The 22,601-nt window shown below is 47.5% G+C and overlaps 1 protein-coding gene across 7 annotated transcripts; it reads left to right on the top strand.

Annotated features, from left to right (window-relative positions):
- The first annotated feature begins 3 nt into the window (after positions 1-3).
- On the top strand, positions 4-22,345 carry LOC115252050 (LARGE xylosyl- and glucuronyltransferase 2). 7 transcript variants are annotated; one of them, XM_029846339.1, is made up of 16 exons: positions 4-139; positions 10,288-10,359; positions 15,132-15,319; positions 15,911-16,200; positions 16,445-16,527; positions 16,899-17,022; positions 17,409-17,580; positions 17,676-17,780; positions 17,867-17,979; positions 18,162-18,287; positions 18,389-18,544; positions 19,266-19,423; positions 19,540-19,818; positions 19,972-20,118; positions 20,191-20,386; positions 20,500-20,697. In XM_029846339.1, the coding sequence occupies exons 3-16, from the start codon at positions 15,220-15,222 to the stop codon at positions 20,695-20,697; spliced, it is 2,247 nt and encodes a 748-aa protein (XP_029702199.1). In that variant the 5' UTR covers positions 4-139; positions 10,288-10,359; positions 15,132-15,219. The 7 variants fall into 7 exon arrangements, with proteins under 7 accessions (XP_029702199.1, XP_029702201.1, XP_029702197.1 ...); XM_029846341.1 differs by lacking the exon at positions 4-139 and adding an exon at positions 2,912-3,233 and having other exon boundaries at positions 20,500-22,345; XM_029846337.1 differs by lacking the exon at positions 4-139 and adding an exon at positions 2,912-3,227.
- Positions 22,346-22,601: the final 256 nt, after the last annotated feature.

Raw genomic sequence — 22,601 nt, 5'->3', positions numbered from 1 at the left:
CAACGTCTTTCTGTAACGCTCAATAAAATCCAAATGCTCGCCTTTCAGTGATTTGTGTTGGCTTAGCGGCCCCGCTGCAGCCGGCCACCGGGGGGCGCTCCGGCTTCTCCACAGCAGCAGCCGTGCCAGGAGACACTCGGTGAGCTGCTGATTCATCATCTACCAGCCAATCAGACACATTTATCGTGTTTGTATACTCTTGATTTCACATGATTTTATCACAAATGGTCCAGAAGGCCTGTAACCATGGCAACAACCGTAGCTATCATCCATCACAGTAACCATGGAATCCAAGCTGTCATCCTCTTACCAACTTTACTAACATGAATGAGGAGCAGCAGAAGTGTATTATGTCCTGCTCGTCCAACTCCTGCTCTCCTTCCTGTTAAAGGGACTTTGTTGCCATCTTGATGTAAGAGACGCCGTATTAATCCGGTTGAATTACTGCTCCTCCACCTCCTGCGCCTCCTCACTCGAGAATCCCTGCAAACCTTGTTGTTCTCTTCAGGTTTTAGTCAGTGTTCTGTTCATCTCAGTCCTGTTTCAGACGCTTATTTAACACAGACCTCCAGAGTCAAAACTGCCTCTTAGCCAACAAAAGTTCCGTTTGACCTTCTCAAAAATAGTAACAAGTCATTTTGTTTCAGCACTTCTTTGCAACACTCAAGACTGAGAAGAATCAATGGAACAATATCAAAACAAAAGCCAAAAACCCACCACTGAACTGTTTGAAAGTGAAGGTGTAAATAATCAGAGTGAGTCAGCAGATTTGGAGTGTTTGAGTTTGGATTTAAAGATGAGGGATGATGTTAATTATTAAAATATGCTGGAATGATCCAAAGACACCAGCAGAAATTTGCTGGCTCAGATGCATAAATGCCCTTCCTTTGAATCTCCTTTAACGCATGTCTTAATTCCGAGTTCCTGCCTTAATTTGAATTGTCATCCTTTATTTGTCAGGTTTGTTAAATCGTGACCAAGCAGGCGAACATTTATCTCACAGCTTTTAAACCGTTGATTAATCGACTTTCCGCCCGTCACACGGAGTCTGAGGCATCTGAATCAGACCTGGGCCGTTGCTCTGTCGGCGCCGCCATCACAGCTAATTTAATGGTTTTGGTGGGAGGCCTTTCAGCGCCGCTCTCTGGCTCAGGCTACATCTGAGCGGAATGAGCTAATCCATCAAGTGAACATGAGGACGCGGTGTTTTCATCCAGATTTTATTAGTGTCGCCTCACACAGTCTTCTAGCTTCTGCCAGTCAGCCTGCAGGGAGCCCGACCATTCATCTGGAACGCCACAGACTGTCGCCATCTTTGCTCACTCACACAGGAAGTTGTTTTCTATCACAATCCATTGGCGGCTTTGACGTTTGTCTTTTTATTGGTGTGTGACATTGCAGCTGTCCACACAGACTTTGACCTACACAGCCCAGCATTTCCTTCCCAGGTGTCCAGTAGGAGAGTAGAATTGGCTGATTTCATGAAGCTAAACTATGGAGAGGGCCCCCTGCTGGCTGGTAGCTGTAGAGCTCACAAGCCCCGCCCCCTCTGTGGAGGTTTAGGTCACTCTGGCAGAAGCAGGTTTCGTTTTTTCCTTTCCTGTAGTTCTGCTGTTTGTTAAGATGAAGTGTGTGTGTGTGTGTGTGTGTGTGTGTGTTCGCCCTTGTGTGTTTTCAGATTTCACCACCATCTGGCAGCTCATCAAATATTAACATCCCATCTGCAGCAGCCTGTCAGCGTTGTCGTTGTTGAGAGGAAAAAACACCTAGATTTTATTTTTTCCAAATTAGAAAATGAATCCATCTACAATCCAGAGACTTCAGTATATTTGTATGAATCAAACACTTGTTCATTGTGTCATGGAGAACTTCCTGGACTGAAAACTATGTGGAATGTCCTTCTGGCAGGAAATAAAACTCAATTAGCTTATGGGGCTAATGCTAGCATAATAATATAATATAATATAATATAAAGAAGGAAGCCAAACATGGAGTGTGTCAGAGGTCAGGGAAGATATTCAAAGGGTATCTGGATGACTGTGCTGTTACACACACACAGAGACACACACACCCGCATATGCACGCATGCACACGCACGCGCACACATTGCAGTGACGGGCAGCACATATGGGTTATTTGCATATGAAGTCTTCTGCATTACCTTGAATATTTGTGCATTTGTGTGGGCGCGTGTGTGTGCGTGCGTGTGTGTGCGTGCGTGTGTGTGTGTGTGTATGAATTATTGATGCAGAGAGTTTTCTGCAGCTTTTTGTTCTCCGATCAAACTTTTGATGATCTCTGTGGGAATCAGAGCTGCTGCTGTTGACGATGAGGTGGAGGAGATGAAGGCCGAAGCGTTCGCTGTCAATCATTCAATAAGTCCAGATTCCAAAATCGATTTATAACAGGACAATGTTTCATTAACCGAGCGGTTCCACCAGCCACTCTGCCCTGTGCTGTAGTGCCCAATGTAGCCTCTAGAGGCAGCAGTCGATCTGATTTAAAGCAAATTCTGTTTATTGCACAATTTACAAAATTCACAAATAATTTACAAATAAATTCACATTTACTACCAAAAAAGGTGTGTGTGTGTGGGGGGGGGTAGACATTTTAATATGAAGCTGTGCCTTCTAAATTTCCCTTTGAAAGACAATCTGGATTTCGGAAGAGGTCAAATTTAATCTCCGGATTCAATAAACAAAACTAATTTATGTAATAATTAACGGCATTATTGAACTAACCGACATGAATTATTCTGGCTGTTAAAATTGAAAGAAAACTGATTTAAACGGATTGACTTGTGATAGAGAGACCAAGAAGGAGAGAGAGAGAGCAGGGAGCCTCCCATTGGCTGACAGGGGGGTGGGAGGGGTTTATCTCGGTTTGTGGGAGGAGCTCTTGCGGTCGGCTCCTTTGGAGGAAGGCAGCGAGTCTCTGCTGGTCTCACCGCGGAGAGCCGCACTCAGCAGCGGTGTCCTTCACTCTGCTCTCCCCGACCAAGACTCACCGCGTCCGGCCTGAAGTTTGGGTGGCCTCGGCCTCGTCCTCTGCAGCTCTGCAGTCTTTCTGATGGCGGACCGTCACCGTTGCGGTCCCGAGGATCCGCGGCGATGCCACCTCCTGCTGAGGGGCTGTTTTTTCCGCCTGTGGATGGATTAGAGGATGATTTTTAAATCTACTGGATTATTTTCTGGTCTGAATCAGAGCGACGGAGCTCATAACTACAGGTACAGGTGAGGGACATCTGTCATCTTTGACTCTGAGCTGGAACTTATCGGTTGCTTCCATGGATTAATGTATTAATGTGTGTGTGTGTGTGTGTGTGTGTGTGTGTGTGTGTGTGTGTGTGTGTGTGTGTGACCTGTGTCTTGATCTGATGTAGCTGCATTTTTAGGGGCTGACCTAGTAATCACAATATTTATCGCATCATTAATTAGCGTAATTTCCCATCTACTAATTGCTTATTGCTCTACTAATTGCGAGGATTAATCTGAGAAACAATAGTTCATGTTTGTCTTGAGCAGACTTTGATAAATGACTGATTGTATCTGAAAACAAAACAAAGTACAGGAAGTTCCTTTAATAAGCGATCTCTAACGTCATTTTTGTCCGTCTCATTTTTTGTTATTTTCCTCCACTTATGACTGAATGATTATTTATTGTGGTAAATAAATAAAACTGCTGATTTAAACTAAAAGAAAACATCACTTTACCTTCAATGAACACAGAGAGGAGCAGCTCATAAACAACCCCTGGAGGCTTTGTTGGAGTTCAGATGTTTTGGGGGTGGAATTTGGAAAAATGTGGGTAAATTCCAAAGTTTCGGGTTCTTTTTTTTAGAGAAACGAAGATCTTTGTTCTCGTGAAAACGCACAGAGGAGCACATGCAGGAGGCTCAGGTGTGCGGACGGTTCATCAAACTTGATGTGATGAAGAACCAGAAGAACACAAGTTCAGTTTTTATCCTGACTGTATGAATCAGTGGCAGGTTTGTGAGGAGATCTTCCCAAAGCTCTCCTCCGCTTTACATGACCCGTAAAATCTGATCTGCAGATATCAGATTATTCAGGGAATCCTATTTCATCAGAAAATGCTAGTAATATGATTACGAGAAACCGGCTTCACAGTCCTGGACTGTCTTTGTCCACCTGAACCTGAAAGCCCAACAGACCCCAACAAGACCAGACTGATGTTTGGAAGACAGCAGGAAGGTCGAATCACCACGTTTGACCTCTGAAATAATCGGATAACTGGACTGAAACATGTAAATCAAGTTTTCCATTATTAGCTGTCTGAAGTGCAGGTAAAGGCTTTGGATCAGTTGATGATCCGATTACTCCAGTTATCGGGCTTTTATGCTCATCGGTGTTTAGCTTCTGGAGCTTCTGTCTGCAGCCTCATCGCTTCTGCTCTCTGAGCTCTTCCTGCTTTTCTTCTGGCTCTTCACCCGCTCAGGTCGTTCCTAAAGGTCTGGAGATGCTGAAAAGATAGAGGGGGTGGAGCTTATGTGAGATACTGCAGCCCGTCAGCAGGGGGTGCTTTAAGTTAGCATTTATGCTAAGTTAACATGAAAACCGTCAAACATGATGGATACCAAATGGTTGAAATTAATTAGATTATTTCCTAAAATCAAACTTTTCCTTTTAAAAATGTGCAGATTGTTTAGATGCTAACAGCAGAAAAGATAAAAAGCTTGTGTTTGCTGTTAGCCGTGCTAACGAGCACTTCCTGTCTGCTCTGCAGCTTAAGTGGCCATTAAAATATGGCTGATCAATATTTCAGAGGTATAAGCTGTATAATATTAATGCTACAAGCTGTGCTGAGTGACTGTAATGCATTCATCACTGAAACTCTTCCAGAACCAAGAGTTCTGCCTGTTCTTCTAAGAACCTCTGTTCAGAATCAGCAGCAGCTGGATCATCAGCAGCTACTGATTGTTGCTGAGCTTCTGCCGCTCGTCAATTGTTGTCAGGACCGAGTCTGTCCGTCAGAAGGTGAGACGTTTGTGGACATCGTTTCTTCAGGACAGAGATGAAGATATGTGGACGTGGTTTGGTGTGTTCCGATGTACCTGCTGATAAAGAATGGATCGGTGGTGCAGATGCTAACGCAGCAAACGTTCCCCTGGGCCACATCGCAATGTAGAGTGACCATTTGTTGTTTAACTCTGCTTCCATTCATTTATTCCGTAATAATTGGCACATTCATCATGAATTAAGATTAAACGAGCGGCTATTATCTTTTGTTTATGACCCTCCCCAACACACACACACACGCCATCCCCCATGTCCTCCCCCTCTTAATGGTTTCTTCATTAACCCAGCTGACAGCTCTGCTGGTAATTACTGATTAATTTACAACCCCTGGACACACACAAAGAGTGGAGAATCAGATGTTTGACCAGGCAGAAGGGGCCGTTTCCCTTCTCCGACACACACACACACACACACACACACAGATGGGTGGAATTGTGTTCTCATCCGGATTTCTGCTTTAAATACTCCAGATTAAAGATGGCTGCCACAGGTGGTCAGGCAGGATTTGTGAATGACTGTTTCAGCGGATAAGTTAGGGGAACCCAGCGGGGGATGGGGGGGGGGGGGTTCGGCTCTGCCATGTGTGCATGGAGGGATTCTTACTTTGACCCTGTCAGAACTCGTCACCCGGTCCCGGTTGATGGACTCGAGTGCTGAACCTCAACAAAATCCCGTCTGGCTGTTAAATGTTTGAGTTGTTCGACTCGCAGGGGCCGTGACCAGAATCTCTGAAGGTTCCGGCTCCTCTCAGAAGCTCGGCGAGGTCCGTTTACCGGCCCCGCCTCACCGTTGGGCTCAGCTGGTGGGCGGCTGCAGCTGTAGGGGGGCCTTGGGTTGGGGTGAGGCGGTGTTACCTGTTTTCTTCTGCTTTCTCACGTCCGCAGGTTCACATCAGACCTGCTCGTCTGTGTCTGATGTTGTTGTCCGACACCTTTCTGTGACTCTCGCAGGGCTTTCTGACCTTTAGGCCCCGTTTACATAAGAACCCCCCCCCCCCCGGAGCAGGGGACCACATATCGGAAAAGCGCTAGGTTTTGTGTTTACGCGACAGATGCGACGGCGTTTTCGAACCCCAGTTTGGTATCATTTTGAAATCGCTCCATTTTTAGGTGTTCTGCTGCAAACAGACAGCCCAAATGGAACCTTAGCTTTACGTTTTCACCCAAAATTGTTGCATAAACGGGTCTGTAGTATGAAATCAACAGTAGATGTTGGTTTAAAATAAGGAACCTTATGTAACAACTGGGATGTGTCATCTTTACATAACTCACTTGATGTTCTTGATCCCAGCTGGGAGAACCTGCCTGGACCTCTCTGCTGCAGTCCTGTTACTGATTCTAACATAGGTGCCTGAACGTCACTTCCCTGTTCTTTTTACAGCGTCTGCAGGCGCTGATGCACTCTGTGTGTGTGTGTGTGTGTGTGTGTGTTCTTGTATATGCTGCTTTTTGTTGCCCAACATGCATTTGATGAGCAACAATATGAATTTTGGGAAGTGGGGACATGTAATCTTGTCATCAGGACTTCAGAGGTGTTTAAAACAGGGTTATTTTTAGGGGTTTAGATGTGTTTAGTTATAGTAAGGGATTGAACGTTTGAAAGTTAATATTATTTACTTACATTTAAGAACCTTGCGTCGCAACAGAACTACCAACTAACCTAATGCTAATGCGAACAAGCCCAATCCAAGTTTGTGCAGAGTCTGAAATAAACGTGTACAGTTGATGTGACTTCCTGTCACGTGGGGACTTTAATCTGTGATCAAACACCCGTCTCGTCTCTCTGACATACGACTGTTTGTCATCAGTCTCGGAGGGATTACAATCGATATCCTGAAAATCGCTCAAGTTGCTGCTTGTTTACCTGATTTCACCTGAGATTTGAAATATAAATGTTCCATTTCAAAAAGTTCAGGTTAACCAGAGAGTGGGAGGCAGCTGCTGCTCCTCCTGCTCGCCGTGGCCCTCGCAGGAGCAGAAGCTGTTTAAGCCCCCTCCTCCTCATCTCCATCCAAAGGCAGAAGTTTCCCCGAGTCCCTGAACTCATCACCAAATCTGTCTTATCTGCGGCTCAGCAGCTCTGAACATTCTGAGTTGAAACTCAGACGAGTGAAGAAGAAACCGAGTCGCCGTTCTCAGATTACAGCAACCTGCCGACGATGGGCGGGAGGCTCCTCCCCCTCCGCTGGCGTCGGGGATAAGATAAGCTTTTATTGATCCCGCACTGTTAGAGCAGCTTAAAGACAACAATTTAAGACGGAGGATTAAATAACAGGGTCAAATATATAAACTCCAAAACAATACGTGCAACAAAGATATGGGCTGTTTCCGAAACCACCCCCTATACCCTACATAGTGCACTCAATAGTGTGGACACCATTTTGAAATAGTGTCCGAATTGCTAGTGAGCATCGCTGTACCCTATGTAGTGCACTCAATATATCCCACAATGCACTGCGAAGCGAGCACCCTAACTCGGAAAATGTATCCCATCAGCCTTTACGGTATCACGTGATACATTTTTTAACGTAATTTCTACTGTGCAGTTTGATATATTAAATTTTTGGAAATAATAATTTTTTTCAGTAGGGGTCCAATATGATCATCTTAAAATATTACAACATAAATGTGTAAAAAAAAAATCAATCAATCTTCACTGATCCCTCGCCCCTCACTTAAAATTGTTCTTCGGAATCGTCTGTTCCTCACCAGGCAACAGAATCTTAGTAAAAGAATATTTACAAAGATGAAAAGTAGCTCTGGATCCATTTTTTGATGAAAAATTTCTCTATTAAATGTTTTCACTACAGCGGAATATGACTTGAGAATGTTCCACCACGTCTTGGTTTGAAAATGTCAAGGGACATTAATTATTTTAGGTAATAAGTAATTATTATTGTATTATTATTGACATTAATATTTCATTTTATTATATAAAGTTAATTATCGGGTAAAATATTGCATTTTCATAAAATGACCGCTGAATGTATTTCTGATGGGTTACGATAATTAAATGGACCTGGCCACTTTTCCCGGCGACCGGTTCGTAATTATTATGCGACACCAGGACGTCACTTTACGTGCGCCGTTAATGACGTTGTCCGAATGCTAACTTTAAATTGAGTGCGCTACGTAGTTCACTCAGTCCATGTCCCCCATGTAGTGAGTAGTGAAGAGGGAACCAGTGTGTGGTTTCGGAAACAGCCACGGTCTTCCAGATGAAATGAGCGGGAGGAGAACACGAAGGCAGGGGTGCAGTCCAAGAGGGCCGGAGCCGAGCCGGGTTTTCTGTCCTACCAGGTAGACACGCTTTCACCTGGGATCCTCACATGCCAGGTGGAGCAGAAAAGCCGGCTCGGCTGTGGCTTCCTCGGGAGTGTGACAGTGTCAGGGTGTTATAGTGCAGCATTATCGAGTCTGTGTGGGAACGGAGACCTGAGGGAACACCGGGCGTCTGAGTCTGTTCCTGAAGGAGCTGCTTGAGCCCCCCCCCCCCCACTGGTTTGGTGCCCAGCACGGTGAAGGTGTTCCATCATAAATGCTAGCGCAGATTCCTGCAGCAGTAGTCGCTGGGGTTTTTTATTTGGGTGACAAGTCACGAGAGCAGATTTATGTTCATCTTCCTAAAAAGTCACGGCAGAACAGCGCCGCTGCCGAGGTGTTTGTGGTTTACCATGTAATGCTCGAATCTCCTGGTCCAGTACAGCGGGTTGGGGGTCAGGGGGCAGAGCTTTACCGGCACTTTCTTCAAACGTTGACCCACTGGTGGTAACGTGACCAAATATATATATGTGTGTGTGTGTATATATATATATGTGTGTTTGTCTGACAGAGCTCCCAGAAGTCAATGCTGCAGAGACGAGCCCCCCCACCCCCATATTCAGGCTCTTTAACGACCGCTTTTGTTTCCTGGTGTGAACCGTCAGAAGACTGTTAGCACACAAACAACAGAGAGGCTCTAAAATCAGCCTGAACCCCCCCCACCCCACCCCCCCCTCAGCAGGTCAGCATAGCTGCACATCACCTCCACCCCCACTGTCACCCACCCCCCACCCCCCACCCCGAACCCTCTGATGCAGATGCAGATTAGAATGTCAGCATGCGTGCGGAGATTTGTCGTGGCTCCAGATAAGATCAGAGCCCCCCCCCCAGGCAGCATTTCTCTAGGTCGATGACACCGACAGAGCTCAACACACACACACAAACACACACACACACACACACACACAGAGTTTATTTTGAGACAAAGTCCGGTGAGATGACACCAACGTGTTCTATGCATCCACAGATAAAAATAATAGAAGAACCCCCCCAAAGCTCCCCTCCCCTCCTCTCCCCTCCTCTCCTCTCCTCTCCTCTCCTCTGCTCCTCTCCTCTCCTCCCCTCTGCTCCTCTCCTCTCCTCTCCCCTCCCCTCCCCTCCCCTCCTCTCCTCTCCTCTCCTCTCCTCCCCTCTGCTCCTCTCCTCTCCTTTCCGCTCCTCTCCTCTCCTCCTCCCCTCTGCTCCTCTCCTCCCCTCCCCTCTCCTCTCCACTCCTCTCCCCTCCCCTCCTCTCCTCTCCTCTCCTCTCCTCTCCTCTCCTCCTCTCCTCTCCTCTCCTCTCCTCTCCTCTCCTCTCCTCTCCTCTCCTCTCCTCCTCTCCTCTCATGTCCTCTCCTCCTCTCCTCTCCTCCCTCCCCTCCCCTACCCTCTCCTCTCCTCTCCTCCTCCCCTCCCCTACCCTCTCCTCCTCCCCTACCCTCTCCTCTCCTCTCCTCCTCCCCTCCCCTACCCTCTCCTCCCCTCTCCTCCTCTCCTCTCCTCTCCTCCTACCCTCTCCTCTCCTCTCCTCTCCTCTCCTCTCCTCTCCTCTCCCCTTTTTTGTGTATTGGCACACAGCCAGCTAGCTTCCATTTCAGGTCACTAGCTTGTTGTCTAATGGAGCTAAAAGTGGTGGTAGTGGTTCGGTGGTAGAGACGAGAAGAACGTGGCTGCCTGTAGCAGCTGTCAGCCAGCGGTGGCAGGCAGATTTGGACTTGATTCAATATGCACACTTTTTTAGTAAAATGTAGCTTCTAGTGCCAAAAGCATCCACGGATGATAGAATCAGGAAGTCATGACCTGATTTGACACCATTCTTGTGGTTTTAGTAATGATGATCCAGTCGGGGGATCTGAGCTGCTTCGGTTCCGCTGTTTCCCTCAGAGTTCTGCTGGAATGGTTCTCAGGGTTCTTTGGGTTGTTTTGTCATCGCATTTGTTTTTCTTTTGCAGCCTTGATTTTCTCCTGAAGGACGTCGGCGCCGTCATCGGCTGAGCCGCTTCTTCACTCTGGGAGTCACTCCGGTCAGTTTTTCTCCTCCTCCTTCTTCTTCTGAGCTCATTTCTTCTGCGGCTTCATGTCGGATTTTTACGCTCTGATTGGGAAGAGGTGCATGCTGGGATTTTGGGTGAGATGCTGACGTTTTCATCACGTCTGGTGGTTGTTTAGGAGGTCATAAACATTTCTGCTGCGTCCAAAACTGCCCCAGTGCTACTTGTTGCCGTGGGCGACCTGTAAGAAGGCTCTCCCACGCTTAATGCTTTTGACCTCTGACCCTATACCAGCCTCTGATTGAATGGGTTGTACTCATAGGGTCCTGTCGGTCTCAGGGGGTGGAGCTTTGTGTTATACTATACGAAACACTATGACGACTACGACGTAGTTTTGGTTTGACAATCAATAATAATCACACACAGACACCTTCTTAAGGACGATGATCTCACCTGTATCTGTTTCGGACGTGACCTGGTTGACAGGAAGTACCCGGCGGCCTGAATTGAATCCTCGGCTGACCTCACAGCAGGAACTTGGCATCACCGTGGACGGAATTAACTCGAGTTTCAGTTCACTTTCTTTGATCTCGTAACATCAAAGAGCAGCAGAGGCATCACAATGAGGTCAGGAACCGGCGCCACTGCAGTAAACACCCTGTTGACCAAACCCTAGAAATAAACAAAATCTTTTCATTTCCATTTATTTCATTAAAGAGTCAGAATTGTGATTATGGGATACAATGTGAAGGAAACACCTGGGGATTTCCTATCGCCATGGTGACGGTTTGAAGATTTTCCTCGTTACTGAAATATTTGTCTCGTGAAGCCGGCGTGTGGCATTCATGACCTGTCTGGAATTTGGTCCGTCGTGGTTCAACCCGACACTTCCTGGCACAGGAAAAGGGGGAGGGGCTTGGGGGCGGGGTTATCCCTGTTGCAGCAGGTCGAGGATCAAAGATCTGGACAGATTATTGATTAAGCCTTTGCTGGCGTTAATCCAAGTGTAAATCCAGGTTAGTTACTGTTTGACACAAGCAGTTGAACTTTTGAAAGGTTTTGATTTCAAAAAGCGGCTGAAATAAAGGTCAAATAAGTGAAATAAAGTCGTAGTTTGCAGATTAATGGAACCAACAACAGCAGAAGTCAGAAATGGCTGAACTGGTCTCCAAACTGGTTAGTTGGAACGCTCTGGTCAAAGGTTGTCAGTGAGAACTGACCTGGGATCAGCTTTGAAGCGTGCATGACGTGTTTATGGTGATCATGCCGCCGCAACACAGGAAACGTCAACAATGGAACAGCGTGCATCACATTGATCTGTGAATCATCTCCTGCTGCATTTCAATTGGTTGCTTAGTAACCAGAGTCATAAGCAGCCGTCACGTGTGAGACAACGCTCTCTGAATTCCACTTTTTTATTATCACTGGTCACATGCCACATCGGTCACCATGGTTATCCCCACAGTCTATGCTAAATGACCACACTGGCTTACGTGGCTAACTGCTACAGTGCTAGCAACTCATCACTAGAGTCAACAATTCAATATAAAGAGAAGGACGTTTATGGGATCGCTGCGGGCAGGAATCCTAATTCTCCCACATCGTACATGTTAACATCACCTCTTCAGCAAACAGCGTCCACGCTAACACCAGCTAGCAACATCTGATTTAAATCTGTTTAACCTTTGTGGGCTTATGTGTGCTAACTCTGCCAAGTGATAGCATGAATGAGTCTGTTTAGTGTTCTCGCTATCAAACTGAAGCAGCGATAGGCTTTTCTTCTCTACATTCCTCTGTTTGAAAAAAAATCTCCCACAATGCTCCGCTCCATTATTGCTCACTGTGTAAGGTGACACCACTCTTTTCTCTATTATTTCTCTTCTTTCCACCTTTTCTCCCCCCATCTGTCAGAGCGCAGGAGCACAGGGAGGCTGAAACCAGAGCTGACGGAGGTGGAGGACATTTATGTTTATAGGCAAGGAGGAGGAGGAGGATGAAGAGGAGAGGGAGGAGCTGTAGTGGGTTCGGGTCAGGGAGTGAAACTGTTCAAGGTTGAAGAACTGGAACAAACTGCTGATGGAGGGAAAAATGCAGCTCTGTTTTGGGTCTGAGCTCTGAAAAAGGAGGAGGAGGAGCAGGAGGAGGAGGAGGAAGGGCTGGGTTGACTTCATATGTAAACCTGGACGTGTGAGCGCACGTTCTGAGTCTCAGCCTGCACGGTGAGGGAAATCTCCAGGTAGGAGCGAAGAAAAAGTCTTTCTGCTTCCTCTTTAGCTGATTTTGGAGCGAGCTGCTGGAGACGGGTTCGGTTCCCCCTGCAGGAGCAGCTCCTCTTCATCTTCGTCCTCCTGCTCTCTTTGGCAGCATCAAAGCGAAGCAGGTGAAGACGGACTTTAATCCAGGTTTCAGCGTGCGGTTCTTGCCAGCACTGCAGGAACGTCTGATGCTTCACCTCCAGTCCTGACGCGTCTCATCACGCAGGTGATCTTCGTGGTTCTGCAGCTTCATAAATTAAAATATTAAAATAAAGGACGGGATTTCTGCATTTGACAAGTTCAGACTTTTGAATTCAAATAACGACGCCGCGGGCAGCCAATCACAGCTGGGGGGATTTGGACGCTTTTTGAGCAGTGTGCTAACTTGCGAGCTAACTCCAGCTGAAGTTGCTGAGGACCTTTTTAAGACTGGGGTGGCGCCCACCTTCAGTAGCGGTTAAGTTATTAAACACAACTGATGTGATTGGTAATTTGTGTCCGATCTTAAAGTGGTTTCTCGTGTAAATTTAGGACGGCGGGAACGTCTCAAAACAGATCAGCTCCGGCGATTCCTGTCACGTCTCTGAGAAATAGAAAAGGTTGACTCCGCCCCCCTGCCCCCCCCACCACAAACCCACTACTTCATCCTGATCCCATTTTACACTGATAAATCAAAGATTTATTAATCCTGAGGGCAGGTCAGCGTGTCGCAATGGAAAGTCGAGAACCTCCGACAGGAAACTCGCTGTCGGGACACAAAATGGCCAATCGGACGTCAGGAGGCAGCGACGCGTTCGGATTACACACACGGGAGTCTGATCTGATCTGAGGGATCACACACACACACACAGGGAGGGGAGCTGCTTTACTTCCTGCCTCCTTCTGATGGACTCTGAACATGGCCGAGCCACAGCGGATCTCTTAGATCTTAATGAATCCATCATCTTCTGCTGAGCGCTGCTCTCGATGGCCTCGCTCACAGTCGTCAGCCGCTTCTCTCCAGAACCACTTAAACCACTAACTAGCACCTTTCTCCTGCCAGCTCTCATTTTCCATGGTTTCTTGACCTTTTCCGGCCACTCTTTTCTTCTCCTCCTTTAATTTCCTCTCGTCTCAGCGTCTTTTCTTGCACGTCTCAGTTTTCATGTTAGATATAAAACAGCTTAACTCCTTAAGTCCTGTCAGCTTAAAGCAGGCAGAGAGGTGACGTCCACAATCATCGCGTATAGAAGATAAACAGGAAGAAGATATAAGGGACGCGTTTTGTAAATCCAGCCATTTTTGTAGTCCAATGACAAACATTTTATGGACTACAACACCCAGGTAACCACGCCCCAAAGTCAAGGGTTCACGTTCCTGTCAAACAGGATGATGATGATGATGATGGTGATGATGGTGGTGGTGGTGGTGGTGGTGGTGGTGGTGATGAGATCATCCAGGTGGGGAACCTTCAGGTGAAGATAGTGATGATGATGATGGTGGTGGTGGTGGTGGTGGTGATGAGGTCATCCAGGTGGGGAACCTTCAGGTGAAGATAGTGATGATGATGATGGTGGTGGTGGTGGTGATGAGGTCATCCAGGTGAAGAACTTTCAGATGAAGATAGTGATGATGATGGTGGTGGTGATGAGGTCATCCAGGTGGGGAACCTTCAGATGAAGATAGTGATGATGGTGGTGGTGGTGGTGGTGATGAGGTCATCCAGGTGGGGAACCTTCAGATGAAGATAGTGATGATGGTGGTGGTGGTGGTGATGAGGTCATCCAGGTGGGGAACCTTCAGGTGAAGATAGTGATGATGATGGTGGTGGTGGTGATGAGGTCATCCAGGTGAAGAACTTTCAGATGAAGATAGTGATGATGATGGTGGTGGTGGTGATGAGGTCATCCAGGTGGGGAACCTTCAGATGAAGATAGTGATGATGGTGGTGGTGGTGGTGGTGATGAGGTCATCCAGGTGGGGAACCTTCAGATGAAGATAGTGATGATGATGGTGGTGGTGGTGATGAGGTCATCCAGGTGGGGAACCTTCAGATGAAGATAGTGATGATGATGGTGGTGGTGGTGGTGGTGGTGGTGATGAGGTCATCCAGGTGGGGAACCTTCAGCTCCACCTATTCTTGTTTTGCTGAGTCCAAAGTGGTGAATCTGGAGCGTGTTCTGGCCGTTCAGGTTCCTCCTGACTGATCCAGTTCAGGTTCTCCAAGCAGAATGTGTTCTGCAGATCTGTGACCTTGCTGATTGTTGAGACTTGGTGGCTGTTTAGTTTCTCTCTGTTCCGGCTGTTTTTCCTCGCCGTCCTTTGGGCCGCGCTGAGCGTCGCGACCTGCGTGACCTGGAACTGAGACAGACACACGTCCTTCACCGTCTTCCAGCTTCTTCCATCACCGACCTGGGTCATGACCTGGGTCATGTGACCAACAGACTCGGGTCACTTTTCCCTCTTTTGACGTCTTACTTTTCTCTCGTTGCGCTGTTGTTGGCGAACCATGGTCATGTGATCTGGTTGGTTGCTCTTGGATTTAGAACCATATGGTTCGTCTCTCTGCAGATGAAGAGATGCTGCGGGGGTCTGATGAGGGAATGAACCCCACCTGAACCCCACCCCCACCCCTGAACCTCAGCGTCGCCCTCCCATCATGCACCTGCTGTTCCGTGGACGCCTGAAGCTGCTGGCGGCGTCTCTGGTGGCCGTCGTGCTGCTCACCTGGCTCTACCTGCTGGCCGGAAACCTGGAGAGTGAGTTCAACCGCGATGTCGCCTTAGAAACAAATATCCCAGAACACGGGTCGATACCCGAGCTGCAGTTAATCGATGCGCTGATCGGCCAGTAATCAGCCAGTTCAACACGAATAATGAAGATATTTTAATCTGAGGCTGCGGTTCGGCTCAGACGGCCACAGCAGAAAACGTCAATAATGAATCAATAGTTGTTCTTCTGCTAACTGGGCTCTCTATGTCCTTCTGACTAAATGTTTCCAGCTCATCCGTTTCTGAAGTGATGGAACAAAAGGTGGAACAAAACAGTTTACAGATGAAGAGTGGAACTACTTTTAGCAGCGGATTAATATAAATAGAAATATACCAATGTGGAGCTTTGTGGAGCTCCACAAACTAGTTTGATTGTCCAGTGTTCTTCCAGTAAAGACTGACCTCAGATTAGGATCAGTCCTGTTTCTGTCGACGTTGCCCAGGAAACCAGGCCACGCCCACCGTTGCTAATGCTTTACATCTCGCTAGCTTTAATAGAACAACCTGCAGGTTTTTGAGATCTGAGTGGGAACACCATGGCCGTCAGTGGTGTGTAACTGGTTCGCCCCTCCCCCACAGATGGTCGCTCCCTCTTCTTGACCCCCTGTCTGGCCGACACGCCAGCAGCCCAGGTCCTGGAGCGGGCCGTCCTGGAGTCACGGGTTCGCGAGGTGGAGGAGGAGAACCGTCAGATCCGCCTGCAACTCAGCCAGTCGCAGGATGTCATCGCCCAAGCACAGGACGGCAACTACGGCAACCAGCAGTGGGTGGCCTCGGCGGACACGGGCCCCGAGGACGGCGATAACACGGCGGAGGAGAAGAGCAACCGCACTGAATGTTCCCGATCCCCCGTCGTCCAGAAGTGCGAGGTCAGCGAAAATGTCATTTCCTGACCAGAATCCGCAATCGCGACATCAGACTCTGAACGTTAGCACTTTAGCTTCAGCGCTTCCATGAGCTCGGCTGCTTTCAGTCGTTTCCCATTACAGTTGTGATGTGAAGAGGTCAAAGATCAGAAGAGCTTCCCACTAGTGACCTCAAACGTATTGAGTGATGCGGCACGGCTGATCACGTGTGGTGGAAATGATGCGCTCTTCCTCTTCCCTCCCGCAGCTCATCCATGTGGCGTGCGTTTGTGCCGGTCACAACGCCAGCAGAGACGTGGTCACGCTGGTCAAGTCTGTCCTCTTCCACAGGTCAGGATGGTTTGTTATTGTTCTTTTAGCAACTGTAGCCAAACTTAGCATCAATGAAATGTGTGAAAACAAGATGATCGATAATGATTTTAATGAACTCGCATTAAATATCAACAATAACAGTCTTTTGCCTCAACGATTGATGATGTCACCACGTACGTGACCCCACCTCCATGTTGCTGTGTTCATCATCACGCTGCGCTAGGCTACATTCTTTAGCACGAATAGCATTAGCATTATGCTAGGCTAAGTTGTATTGCCAATGTTTATTTTGATTAATGATTATTATTATTTATTAATTATTATTTTTAATAAGTTGTTAAATTTTTGGCACCATTGCAAAGATGAGTGAACCAACAACTCTTTTCCAGGAGGAATCCCCTTCATTTCCACTTCATCACAGACACGGTAGCCAATCAGATCCTGAGTTCTCTCTTTCAGTCCTGGATGGTTCCGTCTGTGCAAGTTAGTTTCTATGACGCCGATGAACTCAAGGTACACACACACTCACACTCACACACACACACACACTCACACACACACACAAAACATGGTAGGATTGTATGACTCTGATCCTGATTGGTTAAGACAATGATGGACGCAGATTTAAGTGCTGTTTCACGATGCTAATTGCTATGTCAACTTCTCCTGATTATATTTCACACTTTTAATCGGCTTCTTCTTCAGTGTTTCCTGTTTTAAATACAGGCGAGATTTCACAGCCATCTGTTACAGTTGATGACACCATGCTAACTCAGGCCATTAAACAGTTTAAAAAAGGCTCCTCTGGATGAAAACCTGTAGAAAGTAATCATCGTGACGACAGCATGGACAAGACAGCACCTCACTCCAGGATGTGTGTTCTTCTTCTGTGGTTTCAGTCTGAGGTGTCCTGGATACCAAACAAACACTACTCAGGAATTTACGGCTTGATGAAACTTACGCTCACCAAAGCCCTGCCGTCCGACCTGAGGAAGGTCATCGTGCTGGACACCGACATCACCTTCGCCACCGACATCGCCGAGCTCTGGGGCATCTTCAGGAAGTTCACAGGTGAGACCAAAGCTTTTGTAGTCATTTAAACTTCCCCAGATCTCTGTCATTCTCAACCTGACTTCAGATAATCCTGTAATCTGCCCTGTCCTCAGAGAAACAGGTGATCGGCCTGGTGGAGAACCAGAGCGACTGGTACTTGGGGAACCTCTGGAAGAACCACAAACCTTGGCCTGCGCTGGGACGAGGCTTCAACACAGGTAACGGCTTCTTCAACACGGGTGACAGGAGACAAAAACATGATGGCGTCACAAAGGAAGCAAACTTCCGCTTGTCGGTCTCGCAGGTGTGATTCTTCTGTACCTGGAGCGCCTGCGGAGAATCGGCTGGGAGCAGATGTGGAGGTTGACTGCGGAGAAGGAACTAATGAGCATGCTCAGTACTTCACTGGCTGACCAGGTCAGGAATCACTCGGATGGGTTAGCTGGCTGTTAGCAACGTGGCCAAACTCACGCATAGGCTAACTGGGACAAACATGAGCTAGCAGTGGACTATTGTTCAATATCTCTTCCAAACCAGCTGGTTCTTTCACTCCTGTGCTGGACGCTGCTGAGGTTTTTCCTCGTGTTTCTTCTGTACAGGACATCTTCAATGCCTTCATCAAGCAGAACCCGGTCCTGGTGCACCAGCTGCCCTGTTTCTGGAACGTCCAGCTGTCCGACCACACGCGCTCGGAGCAATGCTACACCGAGGTGTCCGACCTGAAGGTGGGCTCCTGATGTTCCGCTACAGGGGAAAGAACCTCAACGGTTTGCTAACTGTTGAATAAATGTGCCCGGTCTGACTTGTCTCCACGCTGCCGTCTCAGGTGATCCACTGGAACTCTCCCAAGAAGCTTCGTGTGAAGAACAAACATGTGGAGTTCTTCAGGAACCTCTACTTGACCTTCCTGGAGTATGATGGGAACCTACTGAGAAGAGAACTGTTCGGCTGCCCGAGCCAGTCCAGTCCAGAAAACGTCCAGGTGAGACCTTTAAAACCAGAAGATCTAAAGGACCCATATGAAACCCATTCTGACCACATACAGGGTAAGACACCATAAGTGTCTGAGGTCACACACCGTGTCATTTCCTGTTAGTTTATTTAGCTAAATATTTGCCACTGAACGTCTGGAGGTTTTAGAAGATAATTATGAAAATGAGTGAGGGAGGTCACCAAGATGCTTCTGACGACCGCTGAGGAGCTGAGAGCTTCAGCAGCTGAGATGAAGACACAACCACACTGTGGTTCTGGTTCAGAAGATCTTCATCACTCCACCAGGGGGTTCCGAAACAAACAATGAGGCCACCTGGAAGAAGTTCCCATCTCCACCAGACTGATGGTTACTGGAGTTCAGAACTCTGACTTGATGTTCTGCCATGTAAAATTGAGAGAAGAGGTTTGAAGACAACAGGGAGTTCTTCTGGAGTGGTGGGGGTCAAAAGTCACAGCTCGGTCCAACAGGAAGTTGGTGTGTAGACTGTCATCCCTGACCTTCTTGTCCGCTGTGTGTGTGTGTGTGGAGTTTTCTGAAGAAAACGGAGGCTCACACGCCGACAGAGCTGTAGAAACATGGTGGTTCACACCCCTGAAGTGACTGAAGCTTGTTGTTGGCGTATTTAGAACATGGGAAAGAAGTGTTTGTCAGAGTTTCCAGACAAGTCTGGTCTTGTTGGCTCTGATCGGCGCTGTTGTCGCCTCCATAGTTGCAGGCGGCTCTGGAGGAGCTTGATGAGGATGACCAGTGCTACGACTTCCGCCGCGAGCGACTGACCGCTCACCGCGTGCACCTGTACTTCCTACAGTACGAATACACGCCCACTGAGGATGACATCACACTGGTGGCCCAGCTGTCCATGGACAGGTATGCGGTCGCAGCCAGGTGGCCTTTTTATCTCCTGCTGGTCTGTAGAGATCTTTGGTTGGTGGACTGGATGCTAGCTGGTGTTGGCAGACTCATGGACAGCGCGTTTCTTGCAGGTTGCAGATGCTGGAGGCCATCTGTAAGCACTGGGAGGGTCCCATCAGCCTTGCACTCTACATGTCCGACGCTGAGGCCCAGCAGTTTCTGCGCTACGCCCAGGCCTCGGAGGTCCTAAAGAACCGCAAGAATGTCGGGTACCACATCGTTTACAAAGAGGGACAGTTCTACCCGGTGAACCTGGTGAGAAACGTGGCCCTGAAGAACGCCAGGACGCCGTACGTGTTCCTGACGGATGTGGACTTCCTGCCCATGTACGGCCTGTACGAGTACCTGAGGTAAGTTTCAGTGGATGCCGAGTCCACGGTTCTGGTTCAGAATCCAGAACATTCCTGGAGACACAAGTCCACACCAGTGGTCTAACCTGAGCCTGGATGGCGAACCAGAGCCATTGGTGTGAGGAGTCTCACCATCTCTGTCCCTCCACGCAGGAAGTCCGTGCTTCAGATGGACATGGCTCACACCAAGAAGGCTCTGGTGGTTCCGGCCTTCGAGACGCTTCGTTACCGTCTGTCCTTCCCAAAATCCAAAGCGGAACTGCTCTCCATGCTGGACATGGGGACTCTCTACACCTTCAGGTACTCGAACCGTCCAGTGGCTTTCACACACACAGGTCGCCCTGAGTATGACATCACTTCCTGCTCCTTCAGGTATCACGTGTGGCCTAAAGGTCATGCTCCCACCAACTATGCCAAATGGAGAACGGCAACGACACCGTACAAGGTGGAGTGGGAACCGGACTTTGAGCCGTACGTGGTGGTTCGTAGGGACTGTCCGGAGTACGACCAGCGTTTTGTGGGCTTCGGCTGGAACAAGGTGTCCCACATCATGGAGCTGGACGCACAGGTACATCTGCGGAAACTTCCCGTCTCTGTTGATAATGCTAATGCTGCTCCGACCGTAGAGAATTGTTGATATTCTGTCATTCCAAAATCAACCTCTGAACCTGTTTCTTGCAGGAGTACGACCTGATGGTCCTCCCCAACGCCTTCATGATCCACATGCCCCATGCTCCCAGTTTTGACATCTCCAAGTTCCGCTCCAGTTCCAGTTATCGAAACTGTCTGAACATCCTGAAGGACGAGTTCCACCAGGACCTGTCCAGGAAGTACGGCTCAGCTGCGCTCAAGTACCTCACCGCCCAGAGGAACATCTAAAAACTTGACGCACCGCTGAATGGTGAAGCTTTAAAGACCTGCAGATGTTCCTGGATCTTCTCAGATCGCTGGTGAACAAAGGGAACATGAGTAGCTTTATTTAAAGAACATTGGACCATGTGTGCTGACAATCGGGGCATTCTGGATGACTCTGTGGAGGCTGAGGAAATGTCTTGAGAAGGTGGAGCCTGTAGAGCAGGGGGAGGAGCTTGCTGGACAGGAGGAGGAGCCTGTTGAGCAGGAGGAGGAGCCAAGCCTTATCTCTTTCCACTCAACTGAGACGTATTTAATATTTTTTTTTACTGTCAATCAGAACCAATGAATAACATTGACAAAGTTTGAACCATTATTACAGATTCTTTAGACGTTTTCTGGCCTGAAAATCCATCTGTTGCGTTTCTGCAGCTTCAGGGATGTCCTGCATGAGCGAGCGTGTGCAAGCTTCAGCTGTATCACGTGACTCGTCTCCACCACATTCACGCCACCTTTGACCCGCATGTTGCACTACATATCCCTGCTCTAATCTTCTTTTTCACATTCAAAGAAATGTAAAGGTTGAACCAACTTTTAGATTGAATTGATTCAAAACTTTCAATGAATTTCAGCAAAACTGGGGTTTCTAAGGAGACGGAGCTGGAAAAAAAACATTTATGGATGAGCAAAAGAAGATAATTCTGTGTAACCAAAAACTTGATCACTGATTGGATCTGAGGTGATGAGGAGCAGCTGTGATCAGGAAAAGATCCCTTTAGATTTAGTCTGTCACTGGATTTTTGTGCGTCTGCTGTCTGATTCCTGACGTTTGAGCAACATCGTTCTTCCAGAGATTCTCCTCTTCATCTGCTGCAAAAATCAAAACTTCTGAGGAAGAAGAATCAACAGAAGCTCAGATGAGCTCATTCTGATCCTTAGCTAGCTAGCGAACATCAGCCAACATTAGCATCTGCTGTCACACGAAATATAGAAACCGCACATGGAACAATAAGGTTTCCCTTTTGTGGACGAAGCAGCTCGACTGAAATGCAATTAAAAATATCCAGTTAATGGACTGCAGGAAATGTTCATTTGAGTATAAATTTTGTTTCCTCTTAGATCAAATGATTCTTTTTTTCCCATGCCTGCAGCCAGTTTAGTGCTTGTTTATCTAATGTCATCAGGTGACGTCAGTTTCTGGCTACAGCGGAGTCGACGCATCACATGACCACATGACCTCATCACTCCAGAGCGGTTCAGCGAAGCCTTTAAAAACGTTGGCAATCTTTTTCCCTACTGAGACAGTCCGAGATCATTTCTGTTTCATGAGTTTTAAGCGCTAACCTAATGACGCTGCAGCCTGTAGGGGGCGCTGGCAGAGACGAGCGCTTCCTTTTTCAGCCTCTTTACTTCCTGTGTTGAGACGAGAAAAAGAGGAACCGATGGATGATGAAGTGAGAGTGGAAGCTGTGATTGGCCTGTCCTGACCCCTCCCCCGCTGTCATGCGTGTCACCTGGATTGTGATTGGGCGATGCTAGTGCCTTTGATGTGAGGCGGATCCTGATTGTACTGACGAGCGGAACGTCAGGTGTTCTATTTATTATTCTTGTTGATTCAGATCATATTTTTATAAATACGTGCTTGAAATAAACTTGCCTTTCTTAAAAAAAATCACTCCTGAGTTTGTCGTCACTCTCATTAAAAAGATGTTTTTAAAATGTTTTTTACTCTATAAACTTGCAGAAAAGATTTTATTCTGACTTTTTAACTGAGCTTATTCCATAATATGACTCGTTTCTTAAAAAGAATGTTACTAATTAATCATTTTAAAACTATTAGCACTATCTCATAGGCTAGCATGCTAACTTTATATTGCTGTCATATTTTTTACATTTTTGGGATTGATTACTATTGACCACGTCATTAAAAA

This window comes from Takifugu rubripes, chromosome 13 (genome assembly GCF_901000725.2).
Source record: "Takifugu rubripes chromosome 13, fTakRub1.2, whole genome shotgun sequence".
Lineage (NCBI taxonomy): Eukaryota > Metazoa > Chordata > Actinopteri > Tetraodontiformes > Tetraodontidae > Takifugu > Takifugu rubripes.
The sequence above is the reverse complement of the archived record's forward strand: the minus strand, read 5'-3'. Positions and strand labels throughout refer to the sequence as shown.